At 42.6% G+C, this 20,028-nt stretch overlaps 1 protein-coding gene across 23 annotated transcripts in view; it reads right to left on the bottom strand.

Moving 5' to 3' along the window:
* The window catches only part of IKZF2 (IKAROS family zinc finger 2), a 105,190-nt gene that overhangs the window by 36,034 nt on the left and 49,128 nt on the right, over positions 1-20,028 (bottom strand). For 18 of the 23 annotated variants that reach the window (XM_031604584.2, XM_031604582.2, XM_031604585.2 and 15 more), the window contains 2 exons: positions 11,120-11,386; positions 1,123-1,290 (listed from right to left, as the gene is read on the bottom strand). In XM_031604584.2, coding sequence (XP_031460444.2) covers positions 1,123-1,290; positions 11,120-11,386 — 435 coding nt within the window. Of the gene's footprint in view, positions 1-1,122; positions 1,291-11,119; positions 11,387-12,249; positions 13,433-13,510; positions 13,659-20,028 lie in introns of those variants that run through there. The other 5 variants (XM_031604586.2, XM_090144460.1, XM_090144464.1 and 2 more) reach the window with 3 other exon arrangements.

Below are 20,028 nucleotides of genomic sequence, written 5' to 3' on the forward strand. Positions count from 1 at the left end.
GCACTCATGCTCATGCTTTCTGTCTGAAGTATGTTTGCAACAGTGCAGCCTCCTGCGTACCTGGAGAAATTTACTAGCTTATCCTTTCTGATTCTTGGAAATATAATGGAAACTCAGCACCCTAATGCTCATAAAACAGAAAATTCCACTGAAGTGAGGCTGACTCTTAGAATAAATGTGTATAAATAGTCAGAAAGCTCCGTGATGACATTTTCACACGCAGAGTTTCTGTCTGCAGCCGCACTTCTACCACCATGTTTCAGTAGTCACACGTTTGCTAACACCTTAAAAAAAGTTCATCTGTAATCCTGTCACTTCTAACCAGTCCAATTATCTCTGCTCATTCAACAGTGAAAAACACAGTCTCCCATAAATGGTCTGGACATAAAAGTTGAACATCCTAGTAGATAAAAATCACAGCAAGTTAAGATCTTACTCAAAAGATCTACACAAACGAGTGAAGTGGGCAGAACACAGCCCTTTGGTGTAGCATATAGAGATTAGAAACACCTCCAATCCTGATCACCAGGGCTATCAACATGACTACTAACACATAGTATAGTTAGACTGTTACTTTAAAATCCATCAAAAAAACTGTATCAAGCAGGCGGGGAAAGCTCAATCTCTCCCATACATTTATGAATTAGAACTTTACAGGAGAAATAATTGAATAAAAAATGCAGTCAGAAGGATCTTGAAAGATCAGCAAGTATAAACTCTACCAGCATACGGCATTTAATAGAGGAAGAAATTGGTATGAGCTGCAAAGCAGACTTCCAAAAGCACAAATTTATTTTTCTGATCTGTGGAATTTCACAGCCACTCTGGGGCCTACAGTGTCAGAACAATCTGCCAGCAAAGTCTGGATACACCCAAGGAGACATTCAAAGGGAAATGTGATAGCATCAGCAGAGAAGCTCAGTTACACAAAAGGAGAGGTGTGGCTGAACCACACTTTTCTGATTCACGTCAAAGCTTTTCCAAAGCTCAGAGCTGTGCTATCTGAAGAGGACGGTGCAGCCCCGGAGCCACCAGAAACACGGTTATTTTCACAACCTGTTTCACTTTAGCAGTAGTGAGAAAGGAACCAACAAGAGGGAAAAGAAGACAAGGCGGGCTCACCGGAGTGGGTCCTGAGGTGTCCTGTGAGGGCGTCCCTTCGTCGGCAGGCGTAGCTGCAGAAGGGACATTTGAACGGTTTCTCCCCAGAGTGCAACTTGATGTGCCTCAGCAGGTTCCCCTTCTGGGTAAAAGAAGCTCCACATTGATTGCAGTGGAAGGGGCGTTCACCTGAAAGGGAAAACGGAAGGGAGAGTGCCGTCAAGAAACTCCAGAAGGTGCCCACTGTCCCACTCTTTGTGGCGCTGTCATCTCACATAGGTCTGACCATTTCTTCTGCTTTGTGGGTTAAGCCCCTAATGGGGCTCTTCCCCTTATACAGCATCAGCTTGAGCTGATCACTGCTGCCTGATTTTTGTGAAGTTCCCAATCTCAGAGGTTTTGTCTTCAGTAAATGATGAGCTCTGCTCAAAATTTGGATCCATAACTGGAGTCTGTGGTCTTTATCTCTATGGTTTTGCACATATTTTCAGTATTGGTCCAATCCAGATAAATATTTGAAGTTGAACACAAGGACTGGACTTAGACAGGTATTAAAATCTTTGTTTTAAAATAAACCTTTTGCTTACACTACAGCTTAAAGCCCCCTCTTAAAGGCTGCTTTCCATTGCTGCAGTGGTATAAAGACAATGCAAGTGACAATCAGGTCCACAACCTTTGTGAAGTAGCAAAGGCTAAGAAAGTCTCATGATGTTAAATTGAGAAATAGGCAAATCTGTGTAAAACTAACGGAAAAGGTTTGTTTGATGCAATAAATAATTAATTTTAACAGAAACTCTACTCCTTACTCAATCCACCCCACAAACATTCACACACACACACACACAAATTATGTTGATGCCAATCATTTATATTTGCCCTTGATAGTGGGGATTGGATCAATAAACTCTTATTTTTTTATATTTAAAGAGGAAAAGAAATCTGACAAACTGACATTGGTTTTTTCTGAAGCATTATTAAGACCATAATCTAGATCAACATTTGTTGAGGACACTCGGTTCTGTCCCAGCATTTCTGGGCACACAGTCAGGTATAAGCACCTACTTACATCCTACTGGGCAGACTGAGTCAGCAGGGCACAAAATTATACTCAGCACTTGCCATTCACCCAAGCACTTTACTACAGCTAGACTTTAAATGATGAAGGAACTTCAACTAACCAGGGCTCCCCAGCATTACAAGGTCTGGAACATCAGATTTCAGATGTAAGCACTTCCATTCATTTTTTTAGCATATCTCTTATCATGGAGCCTTGGTCAGGTCCTATCAGGACTCCTCAGTTTGAATTCATTGGCATGAAGCACAGTTCTTGTGAAAAATAAACATACTCGGTGATCTTTCGCATCTCCCCAACTCCTTTTTTCAATTGCTTTAAAACAGTTACTCCCTGGCTATACAAAAATGTTTTTATCATAGTAGTTCACGTGTCTGGTGTAAACACCAACATCTGTCTTCTGATTCAAATAGAAAGAGGGAGGAAGAGAACTCTCACAGGTGTCCTCTAGCAGTTTTGCTTTGGTGGTTTAAATCACTGCCCATGCCATGGTCCTGTAAGAAGGGCAGCAGAAGGTAGATGTGCCACATATGTACCACATCTCTGCAACTTCATTTTGTGTGCTGAAGATACATCTGAAACAACTGCAGATGCACTGAAGAAGGTATTAAGCTTGCTGCCATCTCACCAAAAACATTGTGGACTAATAATAAAGAAAAACTAAGCCATGAAGCTCTTCTTCCAAATACACCAAATGCAAGCTCACTGGAATTGATAGAGAGTTTGTGGCTTCTCCATTAAACTCCCACAATACATTTGAAGGATCTGATTAGCCATTATCCTCTTTTATATCATTTCAAAATGTCCTAACAGAGATACATAAAGAGAATAAAGTCAACAAATCCTATATGTATATATATGTGTGTGTGTGCGTGTGTATTTTTTTTTTCTGTTTTGCTTTCGGTGTCTGAGAAAACAGGCAAAACTCCCTCCTCTGACACATTTCTCAGTATTCAGGAATAACAGCTTCAGTTTCGGGATGACAACATTAAAGAAAGCAGAAGGATTCTCACCAAGTTTCAAGTCTGTTCTTTTATTCCTGCTGGTTTTTAAGGCATGCAGTTTGTGTGTTTTACCCAACTTTTCTTTGATATTCTTGGAGGCCACATATGAGCAAGTATTATTCCCCAGTAAACAGGCAGCTGAAGACACGTTCAAAGTCTTCAGTCAGGAGTTCAAGTAATCACTGTACTTCAGCTCAGTGGCAAAGACGACATGAGAACATCCTTCACAAAGTCACCAATAGCCTGTTCCTTTCTTGCCACGTACAGAACCTGCTACAAGAGCACACTTCACTTTCAATAGACTACTTTAATCCAGAAGGAATTCATTTTTTCCTACTAGTTTTAATTCTGAGTAACTACTTTGATCTGTTTCTTATAGTTTTGTCCAATCAGGTATTTCCTGCTTCTTGATTAAACTGCAGGCTTCTGGGATGACAATCAATTTTTGTCACGTTCATACTATGCAGTAGCAGCTTTTAAATCTAGTACAATTAATCTGAGCCACAAACATCCAATAGAAAGCTGCCCCAAAAAAGCAAAAACTGAGTAATAAGATTTAATGTTTTTCTATAAACTCTGTTGTTCAATGCCGACTTGAGACAGTAGCAAACCAACCTTTTCTTTATCACTTCAGTGCCTTGAGAAGACTGCTCTCCCTGTTATTTCTGCTGCTGTCTTCTGCTAGTAGGTTTCAGTTGTACTCCAGCATTATTATTATTCTCTAACAACAAAGTAATATCCTGACATCCTTACTCACTTCCCTTACACTTCTATGAAAAGCAGTATTTTGTTCATAACTGAAATTAATCATAGCTCTAACTAACCATCCACTAATAACAACTATGCTGTATCCTAAGATTCAGCTAATAGTAATTGAAGTGTATCCTTTGTGAACAATTATCACACCAGATCTAGGTAGATTTACAATTCTAGCATCAGAGAGTAGAAATCTGGTCTCTACACCATGCTGGTTTGCACAGCCAGAGCACTTGGGAAGGAGTGCTGCTCCCATTCTGCATTGCATGAGCCCACAGGTACTGCACAATACATGGGATAACCTGTCTGACACTGGCTTGGGCAGCTCTACTTCACTCATGAAGAGCCTTTACCTAAATACATTTCCTCTCTACATAGTAGTTCCTGTGTTTAAAACATTTTCCTGTCTTTTGGAGTGAGATACACGAGAAATCAGAGACCATTGCAATAGATTGCATGCGTGACCATGGGAGGCAAGGGACAGTTCTAAGCATGGTGTGTGTTTCGCCATTTATAGCTATGCATTTGCCTTTTGATTCTGTTAACTTGTACTGATTTATTAAAATAGGAATTCATAAAAAGGACGTGTACTGCAATGTGCGACTACATGAGCTTTTTGCTTTTTAACACTGGAAACTGTGTGACTGCAAATACTTTTCGTCTACTGATAAATATTAAATCTTTTCTCTCTTTTAAAGCCAAAGCAGGGCAAAGAAGCCTTCCAACCTTAGCAACTGAAAGAAGGCTCAGTGGAGAGAGGGAGAAAACAGCTAACCAAACAAAAAAGATGTTTCTCTTCAGCTCCAGATTTAAGACCTTAAGTCAGAGCCCTGTTCTGCAGCATGGAGAATTTAATTATCTAAAGCTACTTCAGGAGTAGACAGGGCAAGGTGAGCCAGAGCTGCCAAGTATTACCTTTCTAAAGGCTTAAGAAGAGCAGCTTGTGTCAGGGAACATCACTGATAATTAAGAAAAAAACATAACGCCCCGCCTCCAACAAAACAAAAACACCCAAAGCCCATGGTTTTGTTTTCTTTTCTTTTTGAAATCATTTTATACTTATATAAAGTATTGATTAACAAGTGTAATTTCAAATATTTACCTCTAAATTACAGTAAAACACTGCAGAAACAACACAGTTCATTGGTTAAAATGCATCCATTATAGCTATCTCTTCTCCAGGAAAAATAATACTGAAATATGACTTCTCTTTAGCTACACCAGTATCTAAAGCACACAACTTGCTGTTGTATAAACAAATACCGAAATGAAAAGCCACGTGGGCCAACAGAGTTGGGTTTATTAGCATGACACAGTCCTTTTAGAAATATCTTTAATACATGGCACCTCAACGGAGACCTCAGAGCAAAGGCTGCGAGTGCTTTCTAGCTGATACAGCCTAAAGCCAGCCAAAATAGCTGATTAACTGCTATAAACAGCAGGAATATTTTACCACGTATATGCCAACTGTTATTTCAAAGAGCAAACTGACTCCATTTTCTACTTAATCGGACGATTCCCTGTACAACAATTCTCCTTTACCGCCTCAGCACGGAAGTGCTGCGCAGGAGTTTCGCTATGAGTTGGCCTTCTCTGAATTCTGTACCCCTGCAAAATACATCAGTGACATTTTCTGTATCAAAACAGAAATGTAAGCGGGGACGGAGCGCGGCCAAAGCTGTTCTAACACTTTTAATGAGACTGTCACAAGTGGCTGTCAAAATATACATGAATAAATAAGTATCTCTCCTAAGATGGAGAAATTAAACTTCTTCCACTTGGAATCAATTGCTTTCCACTGTGTTTTCTACGGCTTAAAACCTTTAAATGTAGAATTTGGGAAAGGGGACCCCCCCAGTTCCCTAGATCTGGTGTTGTTTTTAATACCCTGTGCCCACAGACCTTCTGACTGAGCACACTTCATAACCCTCGTCTGAAAGCTTCTGTCCCTTTAAAACCAAAAGGAGCAGCTCACAAACTAATACACGTTCTTGGTAAAAGCAGGGCCTGCTTACTTTCGGAGCAACATTCAAGTCCCTTCCTATGAGTGCTTTAATTACTTTTTTTTCCTTTAAAAAACACAGGTTTTAAAGCCTCTAGAATGCTAGAGAAAGCCAGGAAAGAGTCTTTATAAACATAAAATCCAGGTCCAATGGGACTACATTTAGCATCTGTTCTGGTTAAATATATATCAAAGACCTCAGCCATTCCTGTTTGGCACATATTTTTGATACACAAAGGATAACTTTGGTTCTTCTAAAACAGGATTATTATTACTTTAACTACTTTCTGTAAAATCACTACGCTCCTGCTGCCAGTGAGAAAGTAATTCTTCATACTGACAGTCCTGATTTGCACCCTTCGACAGTAGGCTTTTTGTTAACACTCGGGTGAGAAGAAACACTTTTACAACCGCTCTGATCCTGCTCTGTCCCAGATGAAATCTTAGCAGCACTGCTAACACACTGGCAGGCAATGAGATGCAACATGCCTTCATCCCAATGAAATACAGAGCACCAGATTTGGCTCCATTCCCATGCCTGTTATTCTGGGGACTACCCTGTTTATATACTTACTGTTCTATTCATCGCTCAACAAGCTGCACCTCACTTGCCAATCCGTGATTTTACTATGGTTTGTTTTTGGGTTGGTTTTGTTGTTGTTGTTGTTGTTGGGAAAAACCCTCTTCCAAGATAACGCCACTTATTATAAAACAGTAGTGGCAAATCTCTATGGAAAAACTTCTGGGAAATTCTGGGTGATTTCCAAGTGTCCTCCATACACAAATTTATGACCACTTTCTGAAAAGTGAAAAATTCTTTCTGTGAACAGGCCAAAACCAAATGTGTTTAGCAAGTACTGCAAGTCAGACACATCCTTATGCAGAAAGCCATTTCAAAAATTTCAAACATCTAAGCTCTCCTTCCTTACGCTTAAGAACAAAATGACACTTTCAGAGAAGTCAGATGATTCATTTAGGAACTTAAGTAGAAAATATCACTCTCCGAAATTTGGCCCTATGACTTTTGATTCGTTGCCAGATGATTCTTATTCCAAGAGGTAGCCTGCAGTAGGCTACAAATCACAAATTAAAGCCAATTAAACTCTTGTACTAGAAGAATTAGGCAGTTCAAGGGAGTTAATTGTTGTGTGTTAATATGACCATTTGTTTAGATTTCTTCCTAGTTAGCTGCTTTAGGCAGAGAAGTCTTTTATAAAGAGCAGTATGACTAGGATTTCCTCATCTAATAGTAGCACCCCAAAAACCTGAACTCTGCCCCCCCCCAAAATATTCAAAATAAATTCATAGTTCCAATGCTGCATATGCTCAGTTACAAGGCCATGCTTGAGATAGTAGAACTGAAGGTTTTCCTCACTGGTGCTTACCTTATCTCACTTTACTGACTTGATGGTACTGCAGTGCACACGGAGAGCAGGGAAAGATCTGAAACCCTTCCATGGTAAGCACTCCAAAAAGGCTGAAAACAACACAGCAGCGGTCCCAGTTGAAGGGTGGCAAGAGCTCTGTGCTACTGCATTGCTCCCTGAAGTTGCAGTTTGATGTCTGGCTGTGTCAGCACAAACCCTTTACCTCTGGGTGTCTGTGGAGAAAAATCACTATTCACAGTGCAAGCGAGAGGTGTGGAGCTCACTGAGCATGGCCACTGCATGGCTGTAGCAGTAAATAGTTTCTGCTTTGCACAAAATGAGGACTGAGGACATTTTAATTCAGGCCCCCTAGCAGAAAGTCTGAAAAGGTGAGAAATCATCGGCGTTCCTTTTCATTAGCTCAGACAAATTGGATTATTGACCTCATCTTCTTCCTCTCCCCTTTCCTCAGCGTCCCCAAGCACAGCCCCTGGCATATCCAGTGGCAATATTATGTGACTCGTTACCTGCAGCGGTAACAAAAAGCTCTGATAAAGATGCTGCAACCTGGGGCACTTGATGTGGAATATGAAATTTGGACCAAAAGAGGATAGAGAAGAAGGAAAATAAATCAAACCTATGCTGACACGTGCTATTTTTCGGACACAAGCATGTGGCATGTGAGGAAGGGATCACGGTTAGCCAGCTCACTAAAGTACAGAGTGCAACACAATTAATTCCCATATCGAACATTTCTTTTCTGTCAGTGATGACAAATAAATAGAAAGGCCTTTCTCGTGATGGCTGTGCAGATTACACAAATGGTTCACCTGAATTACCAGCATTTCAGAGAAACATTGTGTTCTGAGGCATCGAACAAGCAGTTCTGCTATGGAGGGGCCAGGGAGCAGACCATCATTTGTCCTTTATGCAACTCCAAAGGATAAAAGGGAAATCTCTAACTCTAACAAGGCAGAGAGTGGCCATAAGCATGAGAGAAAATGGATGCTTTCCATGAGGATGAGAGCTGGGACTCCCAGCTGTCATGCTCTGTCCTTACCCACAGGAGAGGATATTCTCCCCAACCCCAGTTGAGTTTGGCTGAACTATCGTGATGTGGCAGGGCAATCACAGCAGAGGAATAACGCCTGCAGGAAACTGTCCCCCTTTATGTGCACAACACAGTCAAAGCCATATGGCACAGCTTCTCACTAAGCTACAGTTCCAAAACGTAAGGAAAGCCACACTTTTGTCCCGGCATACAGGCAAATTACAACCTCTGCCATGACCACAGCACTGTGTGTGATTTACATAGAATGCTGTCAGGTTTTTGGGAAGGGAAAAAGGACTTCAGTTTTTGCCAGTGCAAACAACTGGCCAGACCATGCTTTGGCTGTGTACTGATAAAGAGGAACGTAAGGCGGGATCCAGCTCCCAAGGCACACACAAGTTGTCTTTAGAGGTAAGGACTTACATGCCAGTCGCATTACCTGATAAAGAACATCATCCATTTCCACTTACTGGGCACAACCTCCCTTCCCCTCCACCATCCTCCCTTGGGCTGTAAAACCAGACTGCCCACAGGCCAGGGCTCATTCCAGAGCTGGGGCCAGCCCATTCAGCCCAACTGCTGAGGAAGTGGCAATATATTTTCAAGTACTGCACTTTAGGAGAGAGATACCAGTATGTTAAAAATACTCCTTAAAATCAAGGATGTGGAAATCCAAGCAAATTTCTCCTTCTGTTGTGGACAGTGAAGTAGCAGCATGTATTAAAAAACAAACAAACAAAGCAGGGGAAAAAAAATCCCCCGCAAAATTTGCCAACTGCTGTACCGAGAGTAGAGCACCAGGCTGCACTTTTATATGCATTGCATTATGCAGATACCTTAAGCAACACACTCCTCTGCTCAGATGGGAGAAGAGACGTAGCTCAACACAGAGCCACCACTAGTCAGAAGGCAAAAGCTACTAGCCATGTAACTCCTACCTATAAACACACACGTGCAGTGGTTGTCACCCATACACAGGTGAGATTTTGTCCTATTTGTTTTGAATTCACGTTTTCTTTAAACCAAAAAGGCAGCTTTGTCTGTATTTAAAACATGAGCTAGCTAACATAGGCTATTTAATTAAGCACCTAAATCTAAAATTAGCAGGTCTAATTTAGCTGTTCAAGTTCAAATATGTGGACTGTGATGCACCTACAATACATATGCTCAGATAGATGCAAGTGCCAGTGAAAACTTTTCAGCTGAAAGCTGGAGACTCAGTCTGTTGCATTCTCTGTTCTCTTTCCCTTTTCTAGTAATAGCATGTCAAATTGTTAATCAAGATTTCACTCCTTCAGCTAATGCATTTCCCCCGTCGTAACTGCTGTCTAAAATCATGACTGCATCATAAACGATACTGCAATGCTTTGCATTATACATTTATGTTAAGTTATTATCAATACAGCTTATATACAGGGCATTAACTATGTAATATATATTTATTATTCCTCTGTACAGAAATTCTATTGATTTCTTTCCCATCAAGTGCACACTACTTGACTGCAAACTACCAGGTTTACAGGGGGATTATACCAAGTCTTTTCTTATTCTGCCTTAAAACTCCACTTTTCTTTTTATATCCTGTCAGATATCTCAGTTACAGTGGGAGCCTCTTACCCCATTAAATAATAGCAGAGAGAGATTTAAAAAAAAAAAAAAGAAAAAAACACAACAAAATATCTTTCATTTTCTCAAAATAAGTATGAATAAACACCCCCTGAGGCTCCAGAGAAACCTGTGCTTAACTTCAGTAAGATTTAAGCATATGTCTTAAGCCATAAAGTATATACCATAGCAGTTCAGGTGCTACACATCTTAAATCTCACAGAACTTAAACATGTGCCTAATAGCTTTTCTGAATCAAAGGCTCTGTGTGACAGATTCCATAAGACTCCATAATATTGTCTTTTGGCACCACCCCCACTTTTTTCTTTTTTTCCTGTTGGAGGTAACTATCCCTCCTCCCTGAGTAAGTTAAGGATCAGCCTCTGGGTACCTTCATTTACCAGATTTGTCCAGACTCCTTCAAAACTTGTATTGAACTTGTGGCCCCTTCTTTCTTTTATGGCAAAGGTTTTGTCTACCTCTTGAATTCTCAAATCCTTAAGGCTAGGTAAGCTGTTTTGGCCCCCAGTCAGTAGTAGCGCTAACAGTAATAGACATAAATGAGAAAATGTAAGGATTGAAAGATACCATAAAAATGGCATCTACATTGTCACGGACTAGTGCTTGTCCTAAGAACAGTTCAGGTGAGATTTCTTTGATGAAGCTGTCACATGAGCCCATTTGAGCACTAGTATAAGCATCTGAGCATGAGGTAATGCCTACCTGCCATGGCTTTGCACAGTCACCCAGCCTCTTGTGGAGGTGTGTGACACCTGAGCTGCTGCCCTTGTCTATCTACAAGCAGCTCCAAGGGAAAGCCCTGAGACTCACCTTAAAATATAAAAATGTTGCACACAATCACACACACACGCCCTCCATATTCTCCCTAGTCAAGATCAGTAGAAAGATAGATTTTCAGACTCCTGTCACATTTTTAAGAACCAAAAACTAGAAATGAACACCAAGGAAGCACCACACTTGCCAGAAACACAGAATCACCAGAATCCAGGGAACAGAGGAGAGAACTGAAACAGCAAAGCCCACTTTTCCCCACCCCAGTCTCCTGCTACCCATGAATGAAAAGGGAAGAGAGAACAGTTGTCAGGTAATATCAACATCAGATGCCACAGGCAGTCATCAGATTTTCTTTCAGCTGCTTACCAGTGTGGCTCCTTTTATGTACCATTAGCACATTGGGCCCAATGCAAACCATGCCACAGACGTCACATTTCAGTTTACCATTCGGAAGCCGGATTCCTCCCTCGCTCGATAGCTCCTGAATCTTTCTGTTATCCGTCATCTCGTTATTCTCAGTGAGGGGCTCTTCCAGGCTGCTTCCTTCATCGAGAACCCTGACCTCATCTTCCTGACAGAAGGTCTTCCTGTCAGATTCCTCATCACTTTGCATTTCTACCTTCACTGAATTTGCTGAAACAAAAAAATAAACAAACAACAACAAACAAACAAAAAAAAAAACAACATTAAAATGTGTGTTTTCTAAGTTCCCAAATGCTAGTATAAGTTGCTACTATTACCAGTATTAAAACACAGATTAGAGGCTCAGAGCAACACAAGTGCCTCATGGTAGTGACAGCAACACCAGTTACAACTGAATTTCAGTTCTAGACAGTTTTCTGTTTCTAATTTAGAGCTTTGAAACTAAGGTGTGGAGCGATCCAGAGACCTATCAAAAGCTGCAGAGATGTACCATGCTTAAAAACTGACCTCCCTCTTTTCCACTCAAGGCACAGAAGCTCCCTTCCCTTCAAGGGACCAAAGTCATGAGTACAGTACACCAGGACACATCTACATCCCCCCTGCCCACAACTTTTCCTCTGACAGGACACTGCACCACCAGAGCTCACAGAAATGAGCACACTTCACAGACAGGACTGCTCAAAATGCCGGGACTTGATGAAGCAGGGCTCCTGTTAGTAAGCTTCAAACCAGCCTGCCTGCACAGGCACGTCTCTCGATGAGGGGATGTCAGCTCTGGAGGAGCCTCAAGTGCTTTTGTGCCTCTATATTCTGATTTGTGCAAATGGGATACTGCCAAGGCAAACAGTGAGACCTACACTGCTGGTTTAGTTATATCTGTAAAATAAGCACACTTAGAGATGTTTCTTATCTGCCTGGCTAGACCAGTGGGCCCACCACCGATTTCTTTAATTCTCAGGTCACAGGGCAAATCTGCAAGTAACAGGTGCTTGTGGGTTCAGCAAATCTTTGAAGAAAAGGAACACATCAGGCTTTTTCACACAGGGGTCTCAGCTCAGGGGTGTTTTAATCACCTCACACCCACGTTCCAACGGCTGCTGGAAACTGCTACAAGGCCTTTCCCAGAGTCACGCTCTCCAACCGCACCGTCAGCCTGAAGGCAAGCCCACATGCCAGTTTCCATGAGCCCTGATCCTACTGAGGGGTTTAAAAAGGAGGTGATTCAGCCTTCATATCTCAGCAGCCTTTGACCCCTGCACCGAGGCCATTAGCATGAGTGCCAATGGCAGCAAAGGATCTGAGCGCAGGCGTGTGGCCTGGCCGTGCCTCTGGAGCCCTGCTGGAGGCCTGCGCTCCAGGCCCGATCTGACAAGCGAACAAGAGAACCAGAAATAACTGGGTCTGCTTGCTGCCAGTCAGCACATTTTCCAAGGGCTGCCCTAGCAATATCAGAAGAACTAACCCTCTGACTTCCTTCTCCATCCTTTCTCCTCCTTCCCCCAAATTTATGGTCAGAAAAAACAGACGGTTCAGAGACCAATGTTGATGTTGCAATTCTAAGCCATGACCGTTACCACCAGACAAAAGCATAATGAACGGGGTAAAGGCACCAGAAACCAAACGATAAGATGCTGCTTTTTAACCGTAAAATTGTTGAAATGCATCTTCAACTATTCATCGAGGCACTAATGGAAGCTCAGGAATGGAAGCACTATCACAGCAAAGCCCGTCCCAAACAAGGACAGACAGATCACAGCAGACTGATACCAGCACAGGCACTGTCATCACAAAATTCTGCACCTACAATATACTTCAGCGTTACAATTATAGAAGGGAATTGATATTTTGTTGCCACAGAGATGCATTTATTGTTAAAAAAAAGAAACAATGGCACAGACAGAGAGCTTGGCTGCAACTCAGCTCCTGCCTGTGCCCTGGGTGCAAAATGGTGACTGTCGCCTCACCTTGTGCCTGTGGTGCACAGAGAGATGCTCAGGTTCTCCTCCCACCTGCTGTGCAAAGCACGTGCTTGTGATACATGGGCAACCCGACTTCAGAGCTGGGGAACAGCAGTTCCCTCTAATAATAACAGCCTTCTGGGGCATTCAGCAAGTCTGAAAACAAAGCTCGAATAAATGACTTGCTTTCTTCAGGAGCAGGATTTAATACTCCTGGCCACACAAGTAGCTCTGGCAGAGCCAGGAACGGTACTGGCAGCTCCTGACCCAAAATCCTGCATTGCTGCCACAGTACCATACATTCTCTTTGCACGGTAACGCATAAAGTAATGAAAAAAAACCCTCATATCAATTGTGCATATTTATATGTACTCACAAGGGAAAGAGACAACGTCGTATCTTATCTGTCTTCTCGCATTAATTTCACAGATTTCTCTGTCCGTATCTGACATGGAATCACTAGACAGCACCAAGACATCATCACTACTTGCCATGGAAGTCTGCGGACCTCTGGCTGCTCACTCCTATGAAAGCAAGGTTTTAAGAGCTTACAAAACTGGAAGATCACTTACTTTATATTGCCCTAGGGTTTCTGTCTGCTGAATGCTGGGTTTCATCCTTCCAAAACACGCAGAGCTCCCAAACTCCTGCAAATGTAGCTCACAAAGCCCACGTAATTTAGGCTGCATTTCTTGATGTATCCCAGCTATTTTGAAAGGGCGCTAAACAGCCTGCACGACTTACTTCCCTCACCCTTACACACATGCACAGTTGTATTTACCGTTCTCAAAAGCCCTCGGTTAGCTCCTGTTACTGTATAAAGGCTTCCTTCAGCTGAGACTAACTGCAGGTCCCCAAGGAGGGGAACACTGGTGCAGCAGGATCTCCTCAGCAGTTTGTGAGGGCTTTGCTAATCAGGTCATCTTCGCTGCCTTACATCACACTGGTGCACGGCTGTATACAAACGGGTGCTTCAATTGCATACAGTTTATTTTCTCTGTTCTCAGCCAGCCTTTGAAACTACATTCACTTTATAGAACTGCCTTTGTTTCACCTACAGCCACAAACTCAGAAAGCATAATGAACCCTGCTACAAAGGGAAAAGAAATATTTGAGGGATGTTTATGGCTAAGCTGCATCTCCATGTCAAACTTCACCCCAGGTTCCCTTGCCTCTCTTGTTCACACACTCGCTAAAAGTGGCAAGCTTTCTCATTCCTTGCCAAAACAAAGCATAAATAAGCAAATGGAAACATTTTTTTTCTTTCTTTTTTTTTATTTAAGTTTTTGGCACTTTTCCTAAAAATCACAGAAACGAGATTGTAGAGATAAACTCTAATCCATCTTGCTGCAGTAACTTCGAGTCAAATCATTTGCCTCCAGCTAATACAAGTTCCCTCCACTTTGTCCCAGTTGAAGATGACATCTCATCTTCATCAAAAAGAGACAAGCAGCCCCAAAAGCTTCTGCCTCTGGACAAGAAGCTAGTGGCATACGTCCAGCAGACCACACAGCATCAACCAAACGAGCCTGAATCACACTCTACCCTGAGCGGTCAAATTGAAAACAATTATTGCTAATGTCTGATAAGTGCTAATTAAACTGCAATTCCCTTTAAACAGTATTTTGGCAACTCTTCAGTACCCAAATATTTTCTTCACCCACAAATTATTGTAGCTACACACCAGAAGTTGGAGTATCCACTTCAAAAAAGTGTTCTTAAGTGTTTCATCCTCTGTCATAGAAATCTGTTTCACACAAAAGTAAGATCTAGGAAAAACAAGTCAAACCAAAGCCACTTTTTCATCTCACTGACAGATCTGATGGCCAGGTAGGCAGTAAGGCACAGCTCTGGACATCCTTTCTTAAGCAAGCTCAAGTGCAATTCCCACTAGAGAACAAAAATCCTACTGCCCAACACAACAGGGAGCATCATACAGCAGGGCTATGCCTGTCTCCTCCACTGTCTGCTGTCCCAGGTCGTTGCTTATTTTTGTCTGTGGCCTCAGAGAAGCAGGCTGGCCGCTGTCACCAAGGGACTGTGGTCTCCAGCTGGAGGTTAGCCACCAGCCTCTTCCTGCTGCCCCCGGAGCAGCAGAAAAAGCACGCCTGACCCTTGCCTCTTCCCCAGCTCCTCTCCTCTCACCAGCAGAAAACAAAACTCTGGCCCGGATTCAGATCCACAGCCTTGAGGATGCAAAATTCAAATCTGCCACCCCCAAAGAGCCTTGGGGTGGCTCTGTGGGCGAAGGCAATGAAGGATGTCCACAGACACAAGGTGTTCCCTGACCATGCTCGTGGGACAGAGCAGGGCAGGTGTTGCATTAGCTCTCCCAGGGCCTGTAGCAGATTCACTGCCCGGAACACTACCTATGCAATATTTACAGCCTGTCTTTATCTTTGAATGCAAAGAAATGAAGAAATTGCCGATTCCCTGTAGAAATGAGACTCAGCTTCAATGCTGCAGCACAGTGACTGGCAGCTATAGCAAGACTTTCTGCATACTGCCTTGTCAATGGTCAGTGACACTAACTGCTCCAGTGCCCATCTTCTTCTAGGCAGTGATTAACAACACTGCTAATTGGCAGCTCATGACAAGCAGAAAATGACCCAACTTCTAGCCCATTTTGAACCTGGCTACCTAGTTCTTAAATGCTGCAGTGCTTGGATGGGGAATCCTTTCTTTATACTATTAAAAGCACTCAAACAGCGAGTAAAATACATTTCATTTTAAGAACTGGGATGGCAAACCTGCAAGTGTTTTGGAAAATGAAAATTAAGCAGTGTAGAGCAGAGGGAGGCAGGAGAACTCCTCTGCCCTGACAGATTTTTAAAATTTAAGGTAAGGGATGCCAAAACCTGGAAACAATGAGCCCTGACTCTTGTTTGTTCTAGGAGCACTCTGGTAGTGAAAAGGGTCCTTAAAGAAGGTGTTTACACCACTCCAGGAGCGTAGTGAGACTTCAATGCATGTTTAAACATACTTTCCTCCTGGATCTGTATAAAAGGGTCTCAGTGGATAGAAAACTTGATCGTTGAGTTTCTTGCTGCTAGTTGAATTTGGCTCCTCATTAAAACAAAATTGACCTGAAAATCTTCATTAATGGTGAGCTATTAGATGTGCAAAGAAGAGAGCACTGACAGACCTCCCTTTCTAAGAAGGTATGTGTATAAGAGGAGTGAATAGAGCCATGCAGCAGCAGAACCAAATGAGGAATCCACTCTTTTGCAGTCTCATTGCCAGTATGAGACAGCATCACCTGGAATCAGTCAAACAGAGCAATATGAAAAAGCAAATTGGAAATATGATGAAATTGTATGCGGAAGACAGAAAGCCAGGCCTGCTTGAGGCACTTGGCAGACCAGTATCTCCTTTGGGGTAGGTAATGAAAATGTCCAGGAGAAAGAAAGACATTTAAGTAACACCTGTGGGCAACGCTGCCCTAACAACATGTAATGGAAATAGTTTCACTTTAGGGTTAGGGAGGTGAATTTCAAGGGAATTCAGTTCTGGTTGCTCAGTAGACTGCGGATTTCTGGAGGCTGAGAGAGAACTGAAGCTGTATCTGGATGGAACAAATGAGGGTGAATGTCACCTGCAAAGAAAGGGGAATTACCCAAGACAAGCAACAATAGCCTGATCAGGGAGGGCCTCTTACATTACACATGGACATCCCCGATGCAGGGTGTCAAATTTATTTGCCACCAGCTGCCAAAGTTTCAGCTTCTGGCCGCTGAACAAGTATCAATCTTAGATGGTGACACCATGTTTTCACATTGACTTCAGCATTTGTGAGCATTCTTAACTGTAAAATTGAGAAAATAGCTCATAACTAATAAAAAGGAGGAGGGAAGAAAGGCAAGATTTATAAGGTTCGTGCCGAGTCTTTTTCTGCATGCCACAAATGGCAGTCTTTGAGAATGCCACATGGTGTTGGTTAATACGCCAGAAATTCAGTGAGAACTCATCAGCTTATTTAGGTACCCTTTGAAATTTTTAGTTTTCACATTGAAGAATCTTAGCTCCAGCCTGCTACCCCTGAAATCAATTTAAACTCTCAAAAAAAAAAAAAAATGCAACAGGGTAGTTATTTCATATCTTCTGGAGGTGTCGTGTGCAGTAAGTGTAGGCTAACAGGTCTGCTACACCCAAGTTTAGTTTAAATTTGGATGTGTCTGCATCACTAAGCCAAGCTTCAGCCAGGTTTTAGCTGACAAAAGCTATAGTTGACTCGCCCCTGCTCCCCACCCCTTGCACAGCTAATCCTTTCTATTGGGACCAGTGCTCAAGAAACTGGGTGGTAAACTACTCAGGCTGGAAACCAACCCTCTTGAGAAAACCAACATGCTTCAGCAGGATGAGATATATTTTTGCCACTGTGAAAGCTGCACGAAGAAGGAAGGGCTGTGGAAGAACAGGAATACCCCACCTGGACTCAGATCAGCTTTGGCTGATGGGGAGCAGCACCCCTGCTATGCTTTCCGAGTCCAGCTATCCACTGCAGTAGCAAAACCTGCAGAGCCACTTCTGTGCTGAAATGACTATACATATTTATACAAATACTTCAGCTACGAAAACCACACAACCTCCCAACAAGTGCAGCGAAAAGACCCGAAATTTCTATCACAGAACTAAATTCTGATGGTTTTGATGATTTTTCAGTCCCATTCAGGTGAGAACCCTGCTGAAGTGCAAAGGCTGAGACACTGAATAAGGAGCATCTTTGTTTAAGGAAGGATGGCAGCATCTGGACCATGATTTGCCCCAGATAATCAGCACTCAGGCATGACTCTTTGCTCCCCAGAAGCCACCCATGCTGCATACCTCTACCTGGCAAAAGAACTCCAAACTGGAGATAGATGATTGCTCAGTGTTGCAAGATTCCTCTCCAGAAGATCCTCAGGCCAAATTTCACCCACAAATGCACTTATGCAACTTGTAGTTACATGAGTGAGAGTCATGTATTCATATCCCAGGGTAGCAAAAGCACTACTGATGACCCATCCACCCCCTCCTTTTTTCCTCTCTGCTTCCAAAGTAACTATGGTGCAACAAATATTGTGCCTAACATAATACAGGGCTTGTGCTGACTGTCCTCAGGAGCAAGCAAGAGCCTCTTCATCCCCACACTGATAGGCAGTGTCAGAACTGACCCTCATCTGAGAGAAGCAGGACACAGCAGTGCTCAGCTACTAGCTGCTGTGTCCTCCAATGATGCCCAAATTAAGTCAGCTCTTAGGCTTGGAGCCACGGATGATGATTCCCTGAGGCCAAATTTTTGGATGTCTGTTTGTTCTGCTCCTTTTGGGGTTGTTTTGGTGGGGGAAGAGGCAGCAGAAATTTTCCTTATGTTGTACAAAACATACTTTTCTGGTCAATCGTCACCTAGCAAACCTGCCTTCCTGCAAAACCTGGTCAGCCTGTGTGCTCTCCTGCCACATCCATAGATCACTGCAGCTTTCCATCTTAGTCTCACTGCCTTTATACTTGTTACAGGCAGCCAGGGGATGCCTTGGTGGGGCTGTGCTGTGCAGCAGGTGTTCTCCAGGGCCCCATTGCATTGTAAGCTCTTGCTTCACAGCTACGTTGACCTGCAGCAGACAGGGTTTGGTGATGTGGGTGGTCTTCCCAGCCCTTCTCTTGCTCATCTAAATAAAGCCATTCTCTTACAGCCTGCAATGTGTAATACATACACTAAGTCAGTCCCCTCTCTCATTACCGCTCTTTTTTACTTCAGTAGAATTATTTCTGAAGTACACCGGAACATGGAAATAGGAAAGAAAATAAGAGCAGGCTCAGCCCTTGTGCGAAATACTGTCTCTTAAAACATTAAGACCATGAACACATTTTTATGTTTAAAACCGTTTCAAATTCCAATAAGGGAGAAGAAGCATACACTCACTGAATAATAACATTTACCTCTAAGTGGATTTTCTAAGAGCCTGCTGAGACACTCTGCATGGTACCCAAAACTAGAAGTTTGTAATGGAAAATGCTGACAAACTGCAGCTATATATGGATCATCTCTTATAAACAAAAATAAAGTGATTTATAACATCCACTTAAAGTGACCAAAACCTCATTGCTCACTCATTGTCATCTCTGCTGCTTAAAAAGTGCATGACTTCCTAAAATGCTTTCCAACATACGCAAAGACAGTAATTATAACACTAAAAACTATTTCATTTATAAGGAACTTTCCATTAGGAATCTGCACTGTATTTGAAAATGCATCCAACAAAGTTCCTTGAAGGATATGGAATGACTTCCCTGGGTCTGGACCAGGCACTCTGCTTCATTTTCTGGCTTTGCCACTATATTTTAAGCAATAGACATCATTTTACGTAAGTGAAAGGCTTTCACTGCAAAGTTATACCTTTGGATCATTCACAGCTTTCAGGAAAGCATGTATTTATCTTTAATTGTACCAACTTTAAATCATCTTAATGCAACCTGACCTAGCCACGTCCTCCTCCTCCTCTAAAGGAGGCACCTCCCCTGACTCATCAACCCATGGAAAATTATAGGATAAGCACCTGTCAGAAAAATATTCCGTCTCTGTCACCAAATCGTACAAAGGAGATTAACAAAGAAACCTGTCTATTGGAGCCAGCCTTGTCTGCACCCTCAGAGGCAGCTGACTGATGCAAAGCTATGGGCAGCTCCCCTGGTACAGGAATGGTTTGGTGAAATTCAGTAGAACAAGGACTATTTGCAGCCCTGGACCACAGCAAGTGCCTGAGCCCCTGCACTTCTCCCTGAGCATTTCACAGCTATTGCTGCACTGGGCTCTATTGCAATTAAAAAAAAAAATGGGAAAACAGTTTTGCCTAACCATAGCATGGCCATATGAAGTTAAATGAAAACTCTTAAAAGCCAACAGCGCCTTTGTTA

This window comes from Phasianus colchicus, chromosome 7 (assembly GCF_987193195.1).
Source record: "Phasianus colchicus chromosome 7, bPhaCol1.hap1.1, whole genome shotgun sequence".
In the NCBI taxonomy this organism is placed as follows: domain Eukaryota; kingdom Metazoa; phylum Chordata; class Aves; order Galliformes; family Phasianidae; genus Phasianus; species Phasianus colchicus.